Source organism: Oryx dammah, unplaced genomic scaffold, assembly GCF_014754425.2.
Source record: "Oryx dammah isolate SB20612 unplaced genomic scaffold, SCBI_Odam_1.1 HiC_scaffold_29, whole genome shotgun sequence".
NCBI classification, from domain to species: domain Eukaryota; kingdom Metazoa; phylum Chordata; class Mammalia; order Artiodactyla; family Bovidae; genus Oryx; species Oryx dammah.
Window position 1 is genome coordinate 48,394,526 of NW_024070213.1, and position 26,102 is coordinate 48,420,627.

At 44.4% G+C, this 26,102-nt stretch overlaps 1 protein-coding gene across 1 annotated transcript in view; it reads right to left on the reverse strand.

The window, feature by feature from the left end:
• Positions 1-26,102, reverse strand: part of RFX4 (regulatory factor X4) — a 172,897-nt gene that overhangs the window by 98,105 nt on the left and 48,690 nt on the right. The window contains exon 4 of the mRNA XM_040234806.1: positions 6,757-6,880. Coding sequence (XP_040090740.1) covers positions 6,757-6,880 — 124 coding nt within the window. The remainder of the gene's footprint in view (positions 1-6,756; positions 6,881-26,102) is intronic.

Consider the following 26,102-nt stretch of genomic DNA (forward strand, 5'->3'; position numbering starts at 1 on the left):
ATTGAAAAGAGGCTTGTTTTTTTAGTCAATAACCAAAAAGCTATTCAACCTGCCACAAAACCATCAGGGGTCCAGGAAGGCAGTTTGGCCAGAACACAGTTGAGGAACAAAGCAAAGCCATTTTCTGTTTGTATGTTTGGCCTGTTCCGCACTCATTACACTTGTGGGAACTCATCTGGGTGTCTCTGAGAATAAGTGCAACACAAGGTGTGCAGAGAGCTGGTCAAAACCCTCCAGCACGAGGCCAGAGCCACAGGGTGAATCTTCAGGGGAGGAGTAAGAGTGATGGGCAGTGGGAGGTCAGCTGGAGAGCACCGCCCTGCAGCCAGTGGAGGGGGACCCACAGGAGGTGCCTGCAAACACACTGCCGGATGCCCACCCACGCACACGGATGGCGATGCAAGCAGAGCACACTGATAGCTGGGAGGAGACTTCGGAGAGCACCGACTGGGCGAAATGACTCCAGCTGCTTTCCTCTAGCCACCCTCCCCCACTGACCCCTCTTCCAACCCTGGAAGAGTCAGAATAGGAAAGAAAAAAACTCCCCCTCCCCTTTCACAGAGCAAATTCTGAGGCATAGAGGGGGGAGACTCTTACTTCCATGGAAGTCAGACGGAAGTTTTAAATTGGAGAGAACCCAGGTGGGTGCTAATGGTAAAGAACCCACCTGCCAATGCAGGAGAAGAGACTTGGGTTCGATCCCTGGGTTGGGAAGCTCCCCTGGAGGAGGGCATGGCAACCCACTCCAGTATTCTTGTATTCTTGCCTGGAGAATCCCATGGACAGAGGAGCCTGGAGGCTACTGTCTATGGGGTCGCCAAGAGTCAGACACGACTGAGTGACTGAGCATGCATGCACGGGCATTTTCATAGCTGAGGATGAGTTTTAATAATCTATCCAGGACTGATACAATGCCTGATCATGGCCTGATGCCATGGTCGGACGCGGGGTCACCCTGCGAGGTTGTCAGAGGGCAGAATAGGAAGGATGGACACTGGTACCTCAACAAGTTTATCCTTACTTGGCAAGTGGGCTAATGGAAAGTGGGTACAATGCCAATTTCATATGGTGACCATATGGGTTAAACAAATTCCCATATATCAAATGATTCATAGTGTTCTTGGTGAACAGCAATAATATAAATCATTCAGTCTTCAAATATCTGAAGACCTACTATGTGCCAGGTACCAATCCAGGGGGTTAGGCATGCATGGTGAACAAAAAAAGTCCTCATGGAGCTTCCATTCTAAAGAAAGAGACAGACAAAACACAAGCAACTTATATATAGATAGATAGATAGATAGATAGATAGACTAATTATATGTAATTATATATTGCATACAATATATATATTGTATACAATACAGGTGGCACTAGTGATAAAGAACCTGTCTGCCAATTCAGGAAATGCAAGAGATGTGGATTTGATCCCTGGGTCGTGAAGATCCCATGGAGTAGGAAATGGCACTCAACTCCAATATTCTTGCCTAGAGAATTCCATGGTCAGAGGAATCTGGTGGGCTGCAGTCCATGGAGTCACAAGGAGTTGTACATGACTGAGTGCACACACAGTATAATACAGTATAGATAACTATAGTACAGTATAGGTAACTATATATACTAGTAACATCATACATATATAAAATAGTTCAGACAGTGATAAGTAAAAAATAGAGCACAATAAAACAGGAGACAGAGTGAAATGGAGCCAGCTCTGGACAGTGATTTCTTCCCTTGGTAGAGAATTTTAGTTTTAAAAAATGTTCTCATAGCACAGTCTCATTTTATCCACACAGTAGTTTGGTGAGGGATGCTTCCAAGGAAAGGTGAGGAGACGGGAGCTCAGAAAAGTTAAGTGTCTCCAAGTTGGGTGACCGTTCACGACCCTAGTTAACTGCAAAAGCAAGCATAAGACCAGTTCAGCTAGCAGCCTCAGCATTCTCTGTAATCCCTAAATTAGTTCCAGGACCCAGAGTCAATACAACATTACTGGAAGCCAGTGCTTTTGGAGCTTGGCCACAGTGTTGGAGAGAGAATTTCTATTTCGGATCTCATTTGCAGCAAGCAATTGCTGCCGTCCACATTATCGAGAACAGTATCTCAGCCAGGTGACTTAGGGAGAGCTTCACTACCAATGCCTGTTTCGTTTCAGCTCATTTACAAGTCAGATGGGAAGATGACCACCAGTTTAATTTTTCTCTAAAACCTAAGCCGAAATAGTGAACTTTGCTTGTTCTGAGCTAAAAGTTCAGAGATGAATCATATGTTCGGACAGAACTGCTCAAAGGAAGACTGTCCACGATTCCCCTCCAAGGTTTTTCAGAACAACTAGTCCCTTTCTCTTTAGGAGATGGCAGCTGTAGCTTTCTTGGAGCCTTGAGGAAGGGCAAATGTGTCTGGGATTTCAATTCAACAAACTTAATGCGAAAACCCTCAGCAGGCACCTTCTGTCCTCTGTGGCTGGAAGGACAGCCCTCCTTCCCAGTGCACTTGAAATCGATGGCAAGGCAGCTGCAGAGAGCGTTTTTCATTTATGCTTTTAATTCCATTAGAGTATTTCCCTGCTTTGGGACTGAAGATAAGATGGCATTTGGATGCTTTTTTATTTTTTTTAAATTTTTTTTCAAGGTCACAACATAGTTTATTTTTTTTCCCATTTGTAAATCTTTATTTAGTTTATAATTTTGAGTCTTTGTTTTTTGTTGTTGTTATTTTTTATTTTACTTTACAATTCTGTATTGGTTTTGCCATACATTGACATGAATCCACCACAGGTGTACATGCATTCCCAAACATTGGATGCTTTTTTAAATGACTATTCTGAAAGCAGCTGGCACTGTAATTCTTAGAGAGGAAACTTACTATTTGAAAAAATAATTTGAAAAGCCATTTGGAATAAACGAGACCTGTGGGTATAGATGTCACCAGGAACCAAGGATTGGATAGCAGAGGAAATTTGGTGGAGGTCATCCCAAGAAAGAGGAGACAGTGAAGGGTACAGAAGGAGGAGTTCTAGGAGGAAGGATGCGGCAGCAGAGAGGGCTGGGATCAGCTTTGGGGAACTAGCAGAAGGAGGACCAGGGAGCATTCTGAGATGGGGACATCTGTTCCATGGGACAATGTTTGGGGTGTAAACTACCACTGCAAACTTCAGTCTGTTAGGATCACAGAGGCTTTCTGTGGACTGCTTTGTGCAAAGCAAAGAAGACCCTGAGTGCCATCCCTAGCTCGTGATGGTACAGAATAGGGCTGTCCAACAGAACTCGCTGTGCAGATGCAAATGTTCTATTGGCACTGTCCAATATGGTAGCCTGCAGTTACATAGCTACTGTGTATCTGAGGAACTGAATTTTAAGTTAAACAACTGTATGTGGCCAGTGGCTAATATACTGAACAGCACAGGTGTAGAGAGAGGTGATATATATAGAGGGAGGAGTCCTAAGTCAAGGTGACCCTAAAGAATGCTCAAACTACCGCACAATTGCACTCATCTCACACACTAGTAAAGTAATGCTTAGAATTCTCCAAGTCAGGCTTCAGCAATACGTTAACCGTGAACTTCCAGATGTTCAAGCTGGTTTTAGAAAAGGCAGAGGAACCAGAGATCAAATTGCTAACATCCGCTGGATCATGGAAAAAGCAAGAGAGCTCCAGAAAAACATCTATTTCTGCTTTATTGACTATGCCAAAGCCTTTGACTGCGTGGATCACAATCGACTGTGGAAAATTCTGAAAGAGATGGGAATACCAGACCACCTGACCTGCCTCTTGAGAAACCTGTATGCAGGACAGGAAGCAAAAGTTAGAACTGGACATGGAACAACAGACTGGTTCCAAATAGGAAAAGGAGTACATCAAGGCTGTATATCGTCACCCTGCTTATTTAACTTATATGCAGAGTACATCATGAGAAACTCTGGACTGGAATAAGCACAAGCTGGAATCAAGATGGCCGGGAGAAATATCAATAACCTCAGATGTGCAGATGATACCACCCTTATGGCAGAAAGTGAAGAGGAACTAAAGAGCCTCTTGATGAAAGTGAAAGAGGAGAGTGAAAAAGTTGGCTTAAAGCTCAATATTCAGAAAACTAAGATCATGGCATCCAGTCCCATCACTTCATGGCAAATAGATGGGGAAACAGTGGAAACAGTGTCAGACTTTATTTTGGGGGGCTCCAAAATCACTGCAGATGGTGATTGCAGCCATGAAATTAAAAGATGCTTACTCTTTGGAAGGAAAGTTATGACCAACCTAGACAGCATATTCAAAAGCAGAGACATTACTTTGCCCACAAAGATCCGTCTCGTCAAGGCTATGGTTTTTTCCAGTAGTCATATATTGATGTGAGAGTTGGACTATAAAGAAAGCTGAGCGCCGAAGAATTGATGCTTTTAAACTGTGGTGTTGGAGAAGACTCTTGAGAGTCCCTTGGACTGCAAGGAGATCTAACCAGTCCATTCTAAAGGAAATCAGTCCTGAATATTCTTTGGAAGGAATGATGCTGAAGCTGAAACTCCAATACTTTGACCACCTGATGGGAAGAACTGACTCATTTGAAAAAGACCCTGATGCTGGGAAAGACTGAGGGCAGGAGGAAAAGGGGATGACAGAGGATGAGATGGTTGGATGGCATCACCAACTCAATGGAGATGAGTTTGAGTAAACTCCGGGAGTTGGTGATGGACAGGGAGGCCTGGTGTGCTGGAGTCCATGGGATCGTGAAGAGTTGGACACGACTGAGCGGCTAAACTGAACTGAACTGAAGGATGCAAACACCCTGGGACTTGTTGAAATCCTGGGGGCAGATTTAAGACTTGGAATGCTAGGCAGAGTGGGTCTAGGAGGTGCTAGGAGGAAGGGGTCAGAGATAAATTGATTTTACCTAGATCACAAGGTCAAGGAAACCCTGAGCTGACAACAGATTTGAGAGAAAAAGGAATAGAAGGTCCTTACACAGGCAAATTGGAGTTTCTAGAAATGGTGAATTTTTTTGGTTTGTTTTGTTTCAGAACCTAAGCTAACCAATGGCTATTTGTATCCGTGTACAAGCATCTCATGGAGAATTCATAAGAATGACAGTTGTAATTCACCTGGTAGGTGTTACTAAATATCTGAGCAACCAGATGACTGATAGCACAGTAGGCTGTATCAGCCACTGCCATTCTCTCCTGTGTATCTTGCAACATCCCTGGGAAGAATGCAGGGGTTAATTCCCATTTCAGAGCTGACAGGACTGAGGCTCAGAAAGGTTATGTGATAAGTCCAGGAGAGCTGGGATTCTTGGTCATTTGGTTCACCCAACCTGTCTTCCTGTCTGAGAGGCTTTATCTGGACTCTCCATCACAGTCACTCAGGGTGCGTGTGAATACGAGAAAATGTCGCAGGACCACAGAACAGGAATGCTCTCCATCTGGATTCTTCCTTTTCCCACTGCCGAGGGCTCACAGTGCCCCTCCCTAGTCTGCGAGCCTTTCCACAGGGGGACCCAGATCAGGTTCTCTTTAAGTCCCACTGCCTGCCATAATGCTTGCCACACAGCGTGTCTCAGTCAATACTGCCCAAATGAATAAATGAATTGGCAAAAGTTGTTTCTTCATTGACTTTTTTTTTTAAGTTCTTTTCACTTTGGAGAACCAGCATTAACCCATCACACAAACATTTTTCCCTCCCTAAATCACTACTAAGCATCTTCACATTTTTTGAGTGAAGCCAGTTCTCAGCCACTTGGTTTCAGACTCTCCGGGGTGGTTGCTAGGCCTAACATTGCTCTGCTTTTTTTTTTTTTTTCTTGCTCATGATATATCTGTTGGGGATCTGAAAAGGAAATTTCTGAAACTTAAACATCTTCCTGTTTTTTCGGTCCACTACACTCACACTCAGAACACTGGTAAGGAATAATGGTGCAGGACAAGCCTGTCTGTTTTTTTGTTGGCAGATGCAGAAAAAAAAAAAAAATATATATATATATATACATGGTAAAAAAAGAAGCTAATAAAAGGAGAAAGAGTTTAGATGTATTGACTCAAATTGAGTTCTTTCAGTATGTAAAATATCTAGGTTTTTAATCTATCAAATAAACACACGATGAGTCTTCTTTTTCTATTGGAATACAATTGCTTTACAATGTTGTGTTAGTTTCTGCTGTACAATGAAGTGAATATTAAAGTTCCAGCTGCCTGCCTTGGCCTGCTGAATATGAAAGTTCAGTGGTAATGATTTTCTGTAGAGATAACTACAGAAAACGTGTGGAATGTATTTTCATCATAAGTGGATAGAGAACACTCAGGTCTGCAGTGATAGTACAAATTGTACTACCTCCAGCTGAGGACTCCCAGACGTCCACACTGATGATGCAAGGCCCCTTCACAGTTTCTCCAAGTCTCTCACGTTGCTAACCCAAGCCTGTCCCACTGACATCCACATAACATACTTTCCAGTTCAAGAACTACCTCTCAGAGAAAAGAAGTTATTGTTTGCAAATTAAGTACTGAGGAAATTCAAGGTAGACATTCACTTTTATTTTACAACATGTCTGAATTGTTTGAAAAGTTTAATCTTTGTTATTACTCTGTTTTGGCATTTGGTTTGGTATTACTTTGTTAACAATTGTTTGACATTTTAATGGCAAAGTAACCAAAGTATTTACTTTGGTAACCTAAAAAAAAATTGAATTATTTAAAACATGGTTAAGAACTACACATCCATTACTGAGAAGGGGGAGAAAAGGAATAAGCGGGATGAGGTTGGACTCACCTTCCCAAAGCTGGCAGCATTAACAGGCTGGGTGTCATTCTTCTCACAAAAATCCAGGTAATGCATGTAGAGGGCGCTGCGAGGGATGCACACTCCTTCTGCAATCTCATAGTTCTCCTCCAGCCTGGGGAAATAAAAGCTTGATGAGAGAGCCCAAGCAAGAAGGACCTGTTCTTTCTAGTCCTTCTCCAGAGCTGGGCAGGCCTGAGAAATAACTCTTCTACTACAGATGTGAAAACTGAGACCCAGGAAGCCAAAGCAACCTGCCTAAGGTCGGGCACAGAGTTGGCAGGATCAGACTCCTGGCCCCTGTGGGTACTACCTCAGGTCACTTTTCCAATGCAAATTCCTAATCCCTTTCCTCTGCAGCGGCATTGACCTGACTGCATTCTGGATGAATCAGGTTCCCCCCAACTCCAAGCAATGATACAGAATCTTGCAGCTGCCCCCGTTTACCCAAGCTACCCACTGTGTAGCCATCTCTGGTAGGTGTCAAAATCTTGGAGCTTCTTGGCTAATGAGAGCAGCGGAGTGAGACAGCCGGGGAAAACAAACACCCCACGACAGGCTGGGAGCTCAAGAGGCTCTGACCTGCTCACTGAGGGAGGTTCTATGACCACAGCAGGGGGCTAAACTGCTTATTTTCTTTAGGCTCACCTTCCCTGCTGTACTAAGATTATATCATGATTCCATAGCCATTACCTTCTTAATGACTATAGGTTAGCCGTTCAGGGTACCACACTGTGGGCAGATTCTTTACTGTCTGAGCCACCAAGGGAAGCCCAGGGAATTTCTCCCTGGGTTCAAATTCCAGCTTTGGCACTTGCTGGCTTCGTGACCTTGGGCAAGTTATTTAACCTCAGCCCTCAGTTTCTTTCTGGAGGTATCAACTGTAACTGCCAGACTGTTACATCTGATTGTTGATCAGATGTAACATGTGACACAAACCAGCATGGGGCTTGGCATGTGGTGAGCACTTAGTAGGTGTTGGATATCATCCACTCTCCCTCTCCATAAAACATTTTTGGACACTCAGATGTCCAGAATTTGTGCTAGATACTGGGGACATAAGAGTAAACTAGACAGGTTTTTTTTTCCCTCTTTAACCCAACACCAAAACATAGACATCCAATCACCAAGTTCCCCCTCACTAAGTCAGCCATGAAGAAAACAGAAGACAACAGCACATTGGTGTTTACTGTGAATGTCAAGAGCAACCAGCACCAAATTAAACAGGCTGTGAAGGCTTCAAGAACAAGTTTATGGTTGCCAGCGGGAAGGATGAGGGATAGGGATAGTTAGGGAGTTGGGGATGGACATGTATACCCTGCTATATTTAAAATGGATAAACAAGGACCTAGCACAGGAAACTTTGCTCAATGTTATGTGGCAACCTGGATGGGAGGGGAGTTTGGAGGAGAATCAGTTCAGTTCAGTTCAGTCCTAAATCATGTCCGACTCTGCGACCCCATGCAGGATGCCAGGCTTCCCTGTCCATCACCAATTCCTGGAGCTTGCTCAAACTCATGTCCATTGAGTTGGTGATGCCATCCAACCATCTCATCCTCTGTCACTCCCTTCTCCTCCTGCCTTCAATCTTGCCCACCATCAAGGTCTTTTCCAATGAGTCAGTTCTTCACATCAGGTGGCCAAAGGATTGGAGTTTCAGCTTCAGCATCAGTCTTTCCAATGAATATTCAGAACTGATTTCCTTTAGGATGGACTGGTTGGATCTCCTCCAAGGGAGAAGTCTAAGGGACTCTCAAGAGTCTTCTCCAACACCACAGCTCAAAAGCATCAATTCTTCAGCACTCAGCTTTCTTTATAGTCTAACTCTCACATCCATACATGACTACTGGAAAAATCATAGCTTTGACTATATGGACCTTTGTTGGCAAAATAATGTCTCTGATTTTAATATACTGTCTAGGTTGGTCACAGCTTTTCTTCCAAGGAGGAAGCATCTTTTAATTTGATGGCTACAGTCACCATCTGCAGTGATTTAGGAGTCCAAGAAAATAAAGTCTCTCACTGTTTCCAGTGTTTCCCATCTATTTGCCATGAAGTGATGGGACTGGATACCATGATCTTCGTTTTTTTGAATGTTGAGTTTTTAGCCAGCTTTTTCACTCTCCTCTATCGCTTTCATCAAGAGGCTATTTAGTTCCTCTTTGCTTTTTGCCATAAGGATGGTGTCATCTGTGTATCTGAGGTTATAGATATTTCTCCCTGAAATCTTGATTCCAGCTTGTGCTTCATCCAGCCTGGCATTTCGCATGTTGTACTCTTCATATAAGTTAAATAAGCAACATGACAATATACAGTCTTGATGTACTCCTTTTCCCAATTTGGAACCAGTCTGTTGTTCCATGCCTGGTTCTAACTGTTCCTTCTTGACTTGCTTCTTGCCTTGCATACAGATTTCTCAGGAGGCAGGTAGATAAGGTGGTCTGGTATTCCCATCTCTTGAAGAATTTTCCACAGTTTGTTGTGATCCACACAGTCAAAGGCTTTGGTGTAGTCAATAAAGCAGAAATAGATGTTTTTCTGAAATGCTCTTGATTTTTCTATGATCCAATAGATGTTGGCAATTTGATCTCTGATTCCTCTGCCTTTTCTAAATCCAACTTGAACATCTGGATGTTCTCGGTTCATGTACTGTTGAAACCTCACTTGGAGAAATTTGAGCATTATTTTGCTAGCGTGTGAGATGAGTGCAATTGTGTGGTAGTTTGAACATTCGTTGGCATTGCCTTTCTTTGGGAGAAGAATGGATTCACATATATGTATGGCTGAGTCCCTTCACTTTCACTGGAAACTATCACAACATTGTTTGTTAATTTGCTATTCCCCGATGGGCCTTCCCTGGTGGCTCAGAAGGTGAAGAATCTGCCTGCAATGCAGGACACCCAGGTTCAATCCCTGGGCCAGGAAGATACCCTGGAGAAGGGAATGGCAACCCACTCCAGTATTCTTGCCTGGAGAATTCCACGGACAGAGGAGCCTGAAGGGCTACAGTCCATGGGGTTGCAGAGAGTCAGATACCGCTGAGTGACTAACACTTTCACTTTTCAGTACAAAATAAAAAGTTAAAAAAAAAAACAAAACAGCCTGTGAAGAAGCTCTATGACATTTATGTGGCTGAGGTCACACCTTGATCAGACCTGATGGAGAGGAAAAGGCATATATTTGACCAGCTCCTGACTATGATACTTTGGATACTGAAAACAAAATTGGGATCATCTAAACTGAGTCCAGTTGGCTAAGTCTAAATATAAAAGTTTTCACTATTGAAATAAAAAAGAAGAATGTGAGCATCCAAAAGAAACAGCCTCCTTTGTCATGGACACACTGGAAGGTTAAACCTCTTTTTCAACAAAGCGGCCGGGGCACATGACAGTTTGGGGACTGGTCTTTGGGCCCTGCTGCCACCAGAGCATGAGGCACACACTGTTCAATAAACTCACCAGCAGAAAATATTTTTCCTTTGATGGTGAATTGAATTTTAGGAAACAATCCCAAGTCATTTGGAACCAAGTTTGAGGGCTTAAGTGACTAGAATACCCTTTTCTCCCAGTAATTTTTTTCCTAGGGGGTCAGAAATAAGGCATGATGCTAAAGCAATGAAACAAATGTCCTCAAGTGGCTTCTAACTTTCTCTGAGGGCACTTGCCAAAGAAGTGGTTCAGTGCTGTCGTAACTGAAGAGGAATGAGGACACGGCCTCCCAAGGTGCCCACTTGAAAGGGCAGTAGTCCTTTGGCTCGTTGCAACATGTGGTTGAGAGAAAATCAGCTCAATCATTTCATATTCCAAGTGTGTGGATGACGCAGACAGCCAAACAACCCAAGGGACACTCGGAAGAGTGAAGACGCCTGTTCTGACCGACTGGTCCCAGGTCATCTCACCCACTCCCCCTTCTTCCGGGAAGGGGAACGCTGAGTAACGCCTGACAATTTTTAGAAGTGTTCCAGGAAATAGTTGATGCAATCCCTTCTAGGCAACCTAATTCCTTGAGGCTGGGGTGGTGTCTGATTCACTTCTGTGTTTTTAAAGTCCAGCAGACTTCTGGGTACACAGCAGGTGCTCAGTAAATGTTTGCTGGATAGATTGTTTTAGTCATACATTCCTTCAGTGAATATTTATTGATCTCTTATCACCTACCAGGTGCTGGGGATGCCGTGGTGCACAGGATGGTCCTTGCTTGTACTTGGAGAACCGATGAATGGTGGACAGTGGATAAAGGGGCTTCTTAGATGGCACTAGTGATAAAGAACCCACCTGCCAATGTGAAGACGTAAGAGATGTGGGCTTGGTCCCTGGGTTGGGAAAATCCCCTGGGTTAGCATGGCTAACCACTCCAGTATCCATGCCTGGAGAATCCCCATGGACAGAGGAGCCTGGTGGGCTAGAGTCCATGGATCACCAAGAGTCAGACATGACTGAAGTGACTTAACACAGCACATAGCATAGACAGATAAAGATACAGGTCATCTTCAACTCAACAAATATATTTGAGTGCCAGACAGTGTTCTAGACTTTAAGGAATCGGTGGTGAACAAAACAAAGGCCCTGTCCTGAAAGGGTTTACATTCTGTGTGTCCCCAGCATCATGAATCGGAACTCAAAGGGTGTTACCCTGTGGAAAAAATGGTTTTACTTAGAGATTAGGTTTTACTTAGAGATTAAGTTTTACTTAGAGATTAGATTAGGCTCTATCCTGAGCCTTGGGGCTGGTGTGAATGGGGATCAGCCTTTTAATGGACCCCTAAATGCCATTCACAGTATCATCTCCCTAGAAAAGTGAAGTTCAAAGGTCCAAACAACCAGCTTATGCACGAACTCGTGGGGATCATCTGAAAAATGCAGCTTTCACAAAGTGGGGTCTCACAAACATTCTTTGTTTGGCCTGAACAGTGTTGGCCCAACTTTTAAAATTCAGGACATTTCACATAAGAAGCTGGATTTCTGGCTTCTTTTGAAAAGGCTGAGATCTGGCAGCATTCGGCCCATATTCCCGCATGACAACAATTGGCCAGAGTTACATGCACCCTGGGGTTGGCCAGAGTCCTCCCTCCTCACTATTTTTCTTACACTCAATCTATTTTCTGTTCCCTGTCTGCCTCCTGTAGGCTCCTGTGTTGACATAAGACACAATCTATGCCCTAGTTTACTTTGCAGTTTATTTGAGGGAGAATAACACACAGAAATAAGAATATTGAAGTACTACAAATTCCCAACCACAGGTACAGAGGAAGGTGGGAAAACAGAGAAATTACCGTGAAAATGGGAACAGATGATTATGGTTCCATCTTTGTAACAACAACAAAAACAGTATCATCTGTTGTGCTCTTATTAGGCACCAGGCACTGGGTATGGATTATCTCTCAATAACCATATGATGGAAGTGCTATGCCCATATTTTAGATGAGGAAACTGAGGCTCAAAGAGGGTGAAATTCATTTGCCTATGGTCATGCAGCTACTAAATGGGAGAGTTTTTCACACTCTGAGCCACTGTGGTATTCTGCCATGGTAGATGGAGGGGGTTCCATGCAAGGAGAACAGCAAGGATAAGAGACCGGTGTGGCACAAGCTTTAGATGATGGAGATACTGGTCTGAGTGGAGAATGGGGTGTGTAAAGCAATATCTACAAGGAGAGAACTGTGGGAGCATGGAGAATCCTTGAATGCCACATAGGAGAATATGGCTTGGCATAAGAGTTAGCAACCTCCAGACTTGAAGAGTTACTATGAGAATGGTGTTGCTTCGAGAGACAATCCCTCTGCCATCAGGCCCTCTGGGGGCACCCAGGACCTCGGACTTTGGGCAAGGAAGTACACCAGGGCAGATGATACCAGTAGCAGCCGCATGGTGAAGTGAAAGTCGCTCAGTTGTGTCCAACTCTTTGCAACCCTCCTTGGAATTCTCCAGGCCAGAATACTGGAGTGGGTAGTCTTTCCCTTCTCCAGGGGATCTTCCCAACCCAGGAATCGAACCAGGGTTGCCTGCATTGCAGGCGGATTCTTTACCAGCTGAGCTATCAGGGTGAATGGCATCAAGTGCAAGAGCACAGCCAACCGTGGGTGGGGTATGCTGCCAGTAAGAGGCGACCAGCTCTACTGTGGAGCTGTGCTAGTGAACCCTCAGTGGCAGCTCACAGATGCCCACAGCCAAAAGCAGAACCCGGATGTAGACCAACCACTTTGAGGATAAAAAGCCACAGGACAAAGACTGGGGTGCAAGAAGCAAGAGGAAGCCTGCATCCTTGGTGACTTGCTTAAGTATCTGCTCCAAGCATGGACCTCCAACATCTGGGCATGAAACAGAAAATAAAGCCTCAAGTGTCAGGGCTTCCCTTATAGTTCAGTGGCTAAGAATCCACCTTGCACTGCAAAGGATACCAGTTTGATACCAGGTCCAGGAAAATCCACTTGCCACAGGGCAAATGTGCACCACAACTAATGAGCCTATTCTCTGGAGCCCTTGAGCTGCAACTACTGAGCCTACGGGCCACCACTATTGAAGCCCATATGCCCTTGAGCCCGTGCTCTGCAACATGAGAAGCCAACGAAATGATAAGCCCTCACGCAGCAACTACAGACTATCCCTCACTTGCCACAACTAAAGAAAGCCCGGGAGTGGCAACAAAGACCCAGCACAGCCAAAAAATGAAATAAATATTTTTTAAAATAAGTTACTATGATAGTGTTATTTTTCAGAAGGCAATGGAGTGGTACTGAGAGAACTGAAAAAAAAAATATTCAGAGGCAGGAAGTCCCAGGTATTTCTAGGGTGCTGTAGGAATAATAATAATGTTATCAAATACAATGGAATACTACTCAGCCATAAAAAAGAATGACATAATGCCATTTGCAGCAACATGGATGGACCTAGAGATTATAATATTATACTAAGTAAAGTAAGTCAGAAAAAGACTAATGCCATATCACTTATGTGGAATCTAAAATATGATACAAATGAACATATTCACAAAGCAGAAACAGACTCACAGGCATGGAAAACAATTTTATGGTTATCAAGGGGAAACGGGGTGGGGGAGGGATAAATTAGGAGTTTGGGATTAGCAGATACCAACTATTATATATAAAACATATAAACAACAAAGCCTTACTGTATATTACAGGGAACTATATTCAATACCCTATAATCAACTATAATAAAAAAGAATATGAAAACAAATATATGTGTTCAACTGAATTACTTTGCTGTATACCAGAAACTGACACAATATTGTAAATCAACTATACTTCAGTTTAAAAGGTAATCAACAACAGTAACTAGCATTAATTGAAAATTTAGTATGTTGTATTTGCCAGCAATAGATTGAGTATAAAAGAAGGTTAAAAAAAAAAAAAAGACAACAACTCAATCAGGTCTCATAATTTTCATCTGAGACTATTGAGATTTCCACTAAGGGATTTCCTTAGAAAACTTTACTCTAACTCTTTTGGCCACTGTGCTGTGGGACATTTTCCAGTCTAATGCACACACAAGAACAACCTGGGCAGTTGGAACCTTACCCATAATCAGTGCATAGCCAGCTACCCAGAGCAGGGAAATACCACTTTTTGCTTATCATTGCTAATGATTTCCTAAAATTAATTTTGACAAGAAAAATCCATAGGCACATTCAACAAACATGCACTTTAAACCATTTGGAATTCATCTTATAAAAAGCATATGATCTTTAAAATTATAGGAAGCTTAACTTTTCAAAGCATGGGAGTGCCATGATGGAATTTATTCTCTGGAAAACTCACCTAGTACCTGTATGATGGTTGGACAAGGGGGACTAATAAAGCCTGGCACATAGTGGCTAAGACTGCTAAGTCACTTCAGTTGTGTCCGACTCTGTGCGACCCCATAGATGGCAGCCCACCAGGCTCCCCCATCCCTGGGATTCTCCAGGCAGGAACACTGGAGTGGGTTGCCATTTCCTTCTCCAATGCATGAAAGTGAAAAGTGGAAGGGAAATCGCTCAGTAGTGTCTGACCCTCAGTGATCCCATAAACTACAGCCTTCCAGGCTCCTCCGTCCATGAGATTTTCCAGGCAAGAGTACTGGAGTGGGTTGCCATTGCCTTCTCCAAGTGGCTAACACTAGTTCCTGTCAAATGAAGGAATGAACAAATGAGATCAGGTTGGAGTGACTTTAATAGTTGGGGCAGGAAATGATGGAGTGTGGACTGAAGGAGTGGCTGAAGGGGCAGAGATAACACATAGGGTGTGGGTCTCATGCCAGATTTGAGGAGGGTGGGAGCACCTTGGGAAGCCCTCAAGTTTAACTGGGCTGAATGGGTGGAAGGGGGCTCCATCCCCATGATTAATAAATGCCAACAAGGCAAGTTATGGGGGGCGGGAAGGATAATGCTTCCAAATGTGATGCTCAAGGGCATGGGCTCCCAGGTAAATTTCTGCTCTCCCACTCACTGGTTACTCTACTTAACCCCCTGTGCTAAATCGCTTCAGTCGTGTCCAACTCTGCGATCCTATGGACTGTACCAGGCTTCTCCGTCTATGGTATTCTCCAGGCAAGAATACTGGAATGGACTGCCATTCCCTTTTCCAGGGGATCTTCCCAACCCAGGGATCAAACCCTTGTTGCCTGTGTCTCCTGCATTGCAAGGGGATTCTTTACCTCTGAGCCACCCGGGAAGACCTAAGTCCCTGTGCCTCAATTTCTATCTGTTGTTTGTGTGGCTTGTTTGCTCACTAAATCTGGTCACTCGTGGAATCAGGAATAAATATGAGATCAAGTTTAAAATAACATGTCATTAACTGAGACCATAGCTACGACAAGCAGTTTGAATCATATGGGTGTCAGTCATGGTTCACACAGGCTGAGCTAACGAAGCAGCCACCTGCCAAAGACCACAGCCTTCTAAAATAACCACATTCTTATCCATGTTTCATTTCTCTTACTGGAGCTTCTTCGCCTCAAGGTATCTAGGTGGCTTATGACTATGAAGCATTTTAATAAGCTCTAGGAGCGAAGAGATGTAATTGGCGTTAAGGGCGACTTTGATGCTTGATGAGTTTCTACAGGAATAGCATCATGACACCGTTCCCCAAACCTCCTCGCAAACTGCGTGTACCAAAGTTGCTAATTGGAATGCCAGCTTCCCTGCCCAAGGCATGGCATAAAGAAAGGCAGTTAATTATATCTCTTCATATCTGATGAAATTTCCCCTTTTCCTCCTCACTTCTACAGGACATCATTAGTCTGGCATGGCGAACAATACTCCATTATACCTGGACTTTTTTTTCTTTAATGATCACAAAAACATTCTACTTCTTCCATTTTCTGATCTTCTATTTAACAACTTGATCATATTTGAATTGAGCCTATCCTATTATGGAGGGATAATGACCTCAATCCACTCGCCAACACAAGTCATTATCTGCAGTATACATTGTCAAAAGGCCTCCTCACTAAGTTTCAGCACACAGCATCTGGGGGCACGTGCTGGAAGCTTCATATTAGCGCTTTACAATGAAGAGCAGATGTCTCAGCTTGTAGCATAATTTCTCCCTCTGCTCTCATTTTAAACCTATTTTTCTTGTATATGCACATGGGCATTCAGTCCAGCCTCTGCTTCTCAAGTCCTTGTAGACGTGTCTGGGACAGAAACTTTTTTCTTCTATTTTACCAAAATTAAAGACAACAGGAAGACAGAGGATGACGTGGTTGGATGGTATCACCGACTCACTGGACATGAGTTTAAGCAAATTCTGGGAGATAGCGGAGGACAGGGAAGCCTGGTGTCCTACAGTAGATGGGGTGACAAAGAGTTGGACACAACTTAATAACTGAACAACAAAAAGACGCCAGGATTCTTTTATTTTTAACTGGCTAAACATCATAATTTATCACTGAGGTTATCAGAGAGATCTGCGACTGTAAAATATGTGGGAAAAATAAACTAGCTAAGCACTCAGTTGGCTGCTCTCTACCCCTCATACAAGTCCAAACTCCTTGCCTTGACACCCACAGCTCCTTCTCTCTGACCCCTAACTACTTCTCCATCTCCAGCTACTCTGGCCTCACTCCCCTACATAGACACTTCTCTCCAGACCCCTGGACTGTCTGCCACTCCTCAAACACACCTTGCCACATTCCACCCTACTACACACGTTCCCTGGCCTTCCCACTACCGGACGGGACTCCCTCTTTTGGGCCTCACTCTTCAATGCTCAGCTGAAATTTCTCTGCCATGAAGCCATGTTTAATTCCCACACAGCCCCATCTGCTAAACACCAATTCCTTCCTTGACAAATTCACGTATTCGTTCATTCGATAATAAGTAGAGTGCCGAGTTATGTCTGTAGAAGGCATCTTACTTGAGGAGATGCATCCTCTGCTCCTAAAGCTCTCACTGCCTCCTAGGGATTTCCGTCTATGGCTCTATCAGCTTCACTGAGAGAAGGCAGTGTTACATCAGGGATCACTGAGCTTGAATCCTCCTCCATCACTGACAAGCACTACTCTCTCAGGTATGTTACCTGAACTCTCAGACTCTCACTTCCTTCATCTGTGAAAATGAAGGGAATGGTACCCAATACTCATCTCCCAAGGCTGCTGTGAGGGTAAAACAAGAATCCATGCACAGCCCTCAGCCCTCTGGCTGGTATACGCCAATCACTCAATGGAGGGTAACTATCGGTATGGAGGGTAACTATGTTATTGTGGAATATTCAGGTAATGCTTCACATCTTAGACTGAAAGTTCTTTCAAGACTGGGACCAAAGCACATTCCTATTTAGTCAGCGAGGTTCCTAGCACTGTGCCCTGAACATGGTCAGTAACACAGCGGATGGAAGGAAGAGGAAGGGAGTGAGGATGGGGGGAAGAAAAGCAAGCTTTTGCACAGATCCAAAAAACAAAAAACTTAAAAAAAAATTTTTTATGTGGACTATTTTTAAAGTCTTTAATGGGTTTGTTACAACATTGTTTCTGTTTTATGTTTATTTTTTGGCTCTGAGGCATGTGGGATCTTAGGTCCGGACCAGGGATCAAACCCGCACCCCCTGCAAATGCAGGTTTGATCCCTGGTCGGAGAAGACAATGGCAACCCACTCCAGTACTCTTGCCTGGAAAATCCCATGGACGGAGGAGCCTGGTAGGCTGCAGTCCATGGGGTCGCTAGGAGTTGGACACGACTGAGCGACTTCACTTTCATGCATTGGAGAAGGAAATGGCAACCCACTCCAGTGTTCTTGCCTGGAGAATCCCAGGGATGGGGGAGCCTGGTGGGCTGCCGTCTCTGGGGTCGCACAGAGTCGGACACGACTGAAGCAACTTAGCAGCAGTAGCAGCAGCAGGGACCTAAGATCCCACATGCCTCACAGCCAGGAAAAGTCCCTCAAAACACTTTTTACAAAAACTACAACACCTGGGTGGTCAAAGGGAAACCTGTTTACATTAACAGATTTGATTTATATATATTTTCAAAGGCCTACTCTGTACCAGAGATGCTCATACTTGCTGTTGCTATTCCCTCAATGGGTAACGTTATCCCCAGGACATAAAGGAAGAGATGGGAGGCTAAGTGACTTGCCTCAAATCACAAGGCTGGGAGAAAGCCTGCCTTGGAGTATGAACTCAGGGGCGACCCTTATAAAGCTCTCACTCTGCTAGGGACTCATATCCATCTGCTCAGTGAGTCAGTGTTTACCTATTGAGCATCTACTATGTGCCAGGCACTGGAGAATACAGCAGTAAACAAGGAGACACAAACCCAACCTCTGCTTTTAGGAAGCTGACAGTTTCTTAGAAGGCAGGTGGGAACCCAGGAAGGACGATCAGTTCAGTTCAGTTCAGTTGCTCACTAGTGTCCAACTCTTTTCGACCCCACTGAACCTCAGCACGCCAGGCCTCCCTGTCCATCACCAACTCCCAGAGTTTACCCAAACTCATGTCCATTCAGTCGGTGATGTCATACAACCATCTCATCCTCTGTCTTCTCCTCTTCATGCCCTCAATCTTTCCCAGCATCAGGGTCTTTTCAAATGAGTCAGCTCTTCACATGAGGTGGCCAAAGTATTAGAGTTTCAGCTTCAACATCAGTCCTTCCAATGAACACCCAGCACTGATCTCCTTTAGGATGGACTGGTTGGATCTCCTTGCAGTCCAAGGGACTCTCAAGAGTCTCCTCCAACACCTCAGTTCAAAAGCATCAATTCTTTGGCGCTCAGCTTTCTTTATAGTCCAACTCTCACATCCATACATGACTCCTGGAAAAACCATAGCCTTGACGAGACAGACCTTTGTTGACAAAGTAATGTCTCTATTTTTTAATCTGTTGTCTAGGTTGGTCATAACTTTCCTTCCAAGGAGTAAGCATCTTTTAATTTCATGGCTGCAATCACCATCTGTGATGATTTTGGAGCCCCCCAAAATAGTCAGTCACTGTTTCTACTGTTTCCCCATCTATTTCCCATAAAGTGATGGGACCGGATGCCATAATCTTCGTTTTCTGAATGTTGAGCTTTAAGCCAACTTTTTCACTCTCCTCTTTCACTTTCATCAAGAGGCTCCTTAGTTCCTCTTCACTTTCTGCCATAAGGGTGGAGTCATCTGCATATCTGAGGTTATTGATATTTCTCCTGGCAATCTTGATTCCAGCTTGTGCTTCTTCCAGCCCAGCATTTCATATGATGTACTCTGCATATAAGTTAAATAAGCAGGGCGAAAATATACAGCCTTGATGTACTCCTTTTCCCTATTTGGAACCAGTCTGTTGTTCCATGTCCAGTTCTAACTGTTACTTCCTGACCTCCATACAGGTTTCTCAAGATGCATGTCAGGTAGTCTGGTATTCTCATCTCTTTCAGAATTTTCCACAGTTTATTGTGATCCACACAGTCAAAGGCTTTGGCATAGTCAATAAAGGCAGAAATAGATGTTTTTCTGGAACTCTTTTGCTTTTCCGATGATCCAGCAGATGTTGGCAATTTGATCTCTGGTTCCTCTGCCTTTTCTAAAACCAGCTTGAACATCTAGAAGTTCATGGTTCACGTATTGTTGAAGCCTGGCTTGGAGAATTTTGAGCATTACTTTACTAGCGTGTGAGATGAGTGCAATTGTGCGGTAGCTTGAGGATTCTTTGGCATTGCCGTTCTTTGGGATTAGAATGAAAACTGACCTTTTCAAGTCCTGTGGTCACTGCTGAGTTTTCCAAATTTGCTGACATATTGAGTGCAGCACTTTCACAGCATCATCTTTTAGGATTTGAAATAGCTCAACTGGAATTCCATCACCTCCACTATCATTGTTTGTAGTGATGCTTCCTAAGGCCCACTTCTCTTCACATTCCAGAATGTCTGGCTCTAGGTGAGTGATCACACCATTGTGATTATCTGAGTCATGAAGATCTTTTTTATACAGTTCTTCTGTGTATTCTTGCCACCTCTTATTAATATCTTCTGCTTCTGCTAGGTCCATACAATTTCTGCCCTTTATTGTGCCCATCTTTTCATGAAATATTCCCTTGATATCTCTAATTTTCTTGATGAGATCACTAGTCTTTCCCGTTCTATTGTTTTCCTCTATTTCTTTGCATTGATCACTGAGGAAGGAGCTTCCCTTGTGGCTCAGCTGGTAAAGAATCTGTCTGCAATGCCAGAGACCTGGGCTTAATACCTGGGTTTGGAAGATCCTCTGGAGAAGCGAAAGGCTACCCACTCCAGTATTCTGGCCTGGAGAATTCCATGGACTACGTCGCATGGGGTCACAAAGAGTTGGAAGGACGATCACCAGATGATAAATAAGTACAAAATGGTGGCTCACGTGGGCTCTGAGTAGGCTTGAGTCAGATTCTCCAAAAGGCCAAAACAAACCAAAAAACCCACCAAATCTATTTTATTAAACAAAAAATTAAATCCAAGATTTGCTGTTGTGTAGACAAACGGGCTTCCCTGGTGCCTCAGATGATAAAGAATTCACCTGCAATGCAGGAGACCTGAGCTTGATCCCTGGGTTGGGAAGATCCCCTGGAGAAGGAAACAGCAACCCATTCCAGTATTCTTGCCTAGAAAAATCCCATGAACAGAAGAGCCTGGCAGGCTCCAGTCCATGGGGTTGCAAAGAGTCAGACATGACTGAATGACTAACACTTAAACTGTCTTCAGACAAACATGAGTTCAGGTGGGCCCCTGGTATTTCTCCCGGGACCTCGGCTGGCCCCGTCTCCCCTTGGTTGACGGTCTTCTTAGGAGTTAGGCATTTCCCCCACTTGGGTAGAGTGAGACTGGGAACCTCTGCCTTGTTTTCCTCCTCTTCAAAGAGGGGTAACAGTCCGGCCTTCTCTACAAGTATTCATGGGATCCAAGGAGCTCGGTTGGTGACATCAGCTGGGGCAAGCCTGGCACACCATGGGTGTTGGCTCAACCTGTTTAGTTTGGTCAGTGCTCGGCCATGGACTGAATCAGGGATTTATTTCTGCCATTGTAACGCCTCAAGTGGACCGGAATCTGGAGTAATCTAATCCAGATCTTGTTTCTCTCCTACAAGCTACCAAACTGGTATTCCGGAAAGGCCTGGCATTAGCCATGGTTTGGCATCAAAATCGCTCTGTTCATTTTTTGATTAATCAAGTCTTTTTGTTTGTTTGTTTGTTTTTTAACAGAAACTAGGCAGTGTAATAGGAGAGTACTGCAAGTTTGGTGTTGTTGCTAACCCATCTGTTGGGGCCTAGGCTAGGGGTTGGCAGTCAGAGTGCTAGTGGCCCCGACTGGCAGCAGGTAAGATGTTGGCAGCATCCTCTATCATAAACCACCCTTTCAATATTCCCTTTCCATCTAGTCCCTGTCTGCTCAACTCCACCTCACATTACAAATAGGACTGCAGAGAACATCATATGTGCTCCCTTGCACACCTGGGGAAGTGTCTCTCCATGTCAGTATCTAGGCGTGGATGCATACATCAACATGTTTTTAATTCTCGGGATTGCAAAATTGCCCACTCAGAAGGCTTTACCATTTTATACCTTTACCCGCAGCATAAAATATTTTCTAAAAGTAAGAACCCAGCTCTACAATGTGGCATCTCATTCTCTGAGATGTTTACACCCTTCATGTTGTCCTGTTTATCTTTCTCCATCTCTAGGTGAAGGTTTCTAGCGGGACTAAGTCACATGGGCTAGATGCTGCCATTATCTATCACTTCTGGTTACATTCACAACTAAGAATGTTTAGCCTCTCTTTCTGGAAAGAGGTGGTCTAACTTATATTATGGAAGCAAATAAGGTTATGCTTCGTTGTTGTTCAGTTGCTTAGTTGTGTCCGACTCTTTGTGACCCCATGGACTGCTGCACACCAGGCTTCACTAACCTTCACCAACTCCCAGAGCTTTCTCAAACTCATGTCCATTGAGTCAGTGATGCCATCCAACCATCTCATCCTCTGATGTCCCCTTCTCCTCCTTCCCTCAATCTTTCCCAGCATCAGGGTCTTTTTCAATGAGTCAGCTCTTTGCATCAGGTGACCAAAGTATTGGAATAGTATCCAGTCCGATTTTCTATCTCTGGCCTCTGAGGACATTTTAAAGAGAAACACCAAATTTATCTTGTTTCATATTGATTTGAGATATTGAAAGCCTAGCAATCATTCAAGCCTAATTATTATTTTTCAAAAGAAAGGAAAATGTCTCCCATGCACGTGACAGCGTGGTCTTCCATTCCCTTCCTTGGGGAAGGGCCTTCCTTTCCCCAGAAACTGCAGATGAGAAAGAGTCTCCACCCTGACAGCACAGAGAAGCTCTGAGTGACACCGGCCACAGGGGAGATGTGTGAGAGGGAGGAGGACATGTGCTGGCCGCAAGCCGGCCGGGACAGTGGAACGGGCTGCTTCTCCGGCCGAAATCCTCCTTGTGAATAGAGGTTATTGTGTGGCCAGGATTCCAACAGGGCTCACCATCCCCAGTGGGTTGGGCTTGACTAACCTCATGACCGAGGATGCTGCAAAGTGTTTGGCGGAAGGCATTTGACAATATTTGCCTGTTTTCTGCTGGGGGCTGCCTCCAGATCACGTGACTCTGCCTATTTTCAGCAGCTTGGCTGCTGTGTTATTTGCTCTTAGAGCGGGGATGGTATCTGGGGACATGGGGAAGGGGCTGGCGACCAGGCTGGGGAAGGCAAGAGAAGCAGATGGCCCCTAACCCAATCGCAGAAACAAGCAAGCATCCTGGCAGAGCTGGGCACTGTCAGGCCAGCAGCTACCACCTGGGTGGTGAGGCCAGGGTCCCTTCCTGAGCCTGCCCAATAGCCCTAGAGAAAGGGGACAACGTGAAGGATGTAGGTACCACAAAGGATGAGATGTCCTGTCATGGAGCAACGTTCTTTTTTAAAAAAAAGCATTTTGTACTGAGGCTGTATATAAAATGGTAAGGCTGTTACAGTGGGCAATTTTGCAATCCTGTTAACATTTTCTGTGCGTCCAGCGCTTCCACTGCCTGATACCCATGCAGAAGAAACACTTCTTTTAGGTGTGTGAGGGGATGTATGAAGATGTTCTTTGGGGCTCTGCATGTAATGGCAAAGATGAGATCTGGACACAGCTAAATGCAGGTCAAGAGGGAAATGTCAGGACTTCCCTGGTGGTCCAGTGGTTAAGACTGCCTTTCAGTGCAGTGGGTGTCTGTTTGACCCCTGGTCAGGGAACTAAGATCCCACATGCCCCAGGGCAACTAAGCCCGTGCTGTAACAGAAGAATCTTCGGGAAGAAACTGCCTGCCTCAACTAAGACCCCATGCAGCCAAATAAATACTTATTTTAAAAAAGAGGGAAACTGTGAAAGGAATTCTGCCTTGATCTTACATGAAATACTGCTTAGTGATTAAAATGAGGTTGTTCTTTGTGGACTAATCTGGCTATAATTTGAGGATATGTGGAAGAAAAGCAAGCTGAGGAAGAAAGCAAGCTATGCATCAAGAGTGTGACAGGTTGTGGAACTATATTTTTGGTGTTATATATCTGCATTCTTTTATAAAGGAGAAAATACTAAATAAAAAACACAGTTCAGAAACTTCTATCAGTACATGTGTGTTAGTTGCTCAGTCATGTCAGACTCTTTGTGACTGCATGGACTGCAGCCCACCAGGCTCCTCTGTCCATGGGATTTTCCAGGCAAGAACACTGGAGTGGGGTGCCATAATCTCCTCCAGGGGATCTTCCTGACCCCGGGGATTGAACCTGGATCTCCTGCATGGAGGCAGATTCTTTACCATCTGAACTGCCAGGAAAGTCCATCCTATCAGTACATATGCATGTAAATGCATAGGTAAGGGACAGTCAACACACACATACACATATATACACACACGCGTATGCATGTACGCACACACGTGTATGCATGTATGCACACGTGTGTATGCACACACATGTGTATGCGTGTATGCACACACATGTGTATGCGTGTATACACACGTATGCATGTATGCACACACGTGTGCATGTATGCATACACGTGTGCATGTATGCACACACATACACACGTATATGCATGTATGCACACACACACATATTTCTCACTGGTAACAGCGTTGCTTTGGAGGACAAGAGAAGGAACTACATGAAGAAAGGACTTTAACCTTATCTCTAATGTTTTTGTTTTTCAATAAGGAAATATATTTTGTGTGAAGAATTTAAAATTCAAATGTAAATGAGTATTTGTTGAATTTATTTGCATCCTGCCCTCTTCTAAAAGCCTAACAAAATAAGAAAAAGGAGAAGAAAATTAGACAAAGGAAAGAGGTTGAAAAGTATAGATACACCAGATTTAGCTCTGGACTTCTTGGCAGCCAGAGCAGAAAGGGGACCTAGTATAAATTATGCCATTTTCCCTTGTAAAATGGAGGGTGTCTTCAGTTCCTTCTGAGAGACAGTTTTATGCTGAAACTCTAGTCTAAAACAATGTACTCATGTGGAACTCGATGTAAGAGGTCACATATCCTCCACCATGGTTTTGAGTATGACTGTCCCATCACTTCGTGGCAAATAGGTGGGGAAACAATGCAAACAGTGACAGACTTTATTTTCTTGGGCTCCAAAATCATTGTGGACGGTGACTGCAGCCATGAAATGAAAAAACACTTGCTCCTTGGAAGAAAAGCTATGACCAACCTAGACAGCATATTAAAAAGCAGAGACATCACTTTGCTGACAAATGTCCAAATAGTCAAAGCTATTGTTTTTCCAGTAGTCATGTACGGATGTGAGAGCTGGACCATAAAGAAGGCTGAGTGCTGAAGAATTGATGCTTTTGAACTGTGTTATCGGAGAAGACTCTTGAGAGTCCCTTGAATAGCAAGGAGATCAAAGCAGTCAATCCTAAAGGAATCAATCCTGAATATTCATTGGCATGACTGATGCTCAAGCTGAAACTCCAGTAGTTTGGCCACCTGATGTGAACAGCCAACTTGCTGGAAAAGACCCTGATGCTGGGAAAGATTGAAGGCAGGAGGAGAAGGGGATGACAGAGGATAAGATGGTTGGATGGCATCACCGACTTGATGGACATGAGTTTGAGCAAGCTGATGATGAAGGACAAGGAAGCCTGGCGTGCTGCAGTCCATGGGATCGCAAAGAGTTGGACACAACTTAGAGACTGAACAACAGTTGTCCCTAAGTTTAGAGAAATGTCCTTGCTTCTTCCCTGCTGTTTACAGTCTCCCTGCCTCTTAATCCCGTCTCATCAGTGTCACTGTCTTCCTTACTGGCTAAGCTCCCATCACACAGACCACCTTCTGCAGCGCCCTGAAGAAGCTCCCACCCTGGAGAGAGTGAACAAGCCGTGGTGCATTGGTGCGTGCCTGGGTTACCTTTCAGGACTGAGATGTCCTTCCCCACTGCTGAGAGATTGACTGCTGAGGCTGAAGCTTTCCTGGGGAGTCGTCCTCAGCAGGACTAGAAGGGAACTGTCTCACCCAAATTTAGCCTTGTTCCTGGGGGCTGCCTACCTGCTGTGATGAGTCAGGTGCCAGAAAAAAGGCCCAGGTCCATCGCCTCAGTTAGTCTCTGAAGGGCTTATCTCTGACCGGTTACCCCAGCTCAGAACTCCCTGTGGGATCACCAAAGCCACTGCCGTGGCCCCCTTGCAGCCCAATAACCCTCTTTACACCCACTTAATAAACCACCTGCACGCATGTTTCTGCTCAGGGTCTGCCTCTGGGAGAGCCTGACCCACATAGTCCCCTCTACTGAGAACGTTTCCCTGATTTTAACACTATCGTGGTGTCGTGAGGACTTCTTGTCACATAAACGTCCACTTAGATGTCACTGCTTCAAGGAAGCTTTCCCTCACTATTCAACCTAAAATAGCCTCTGAG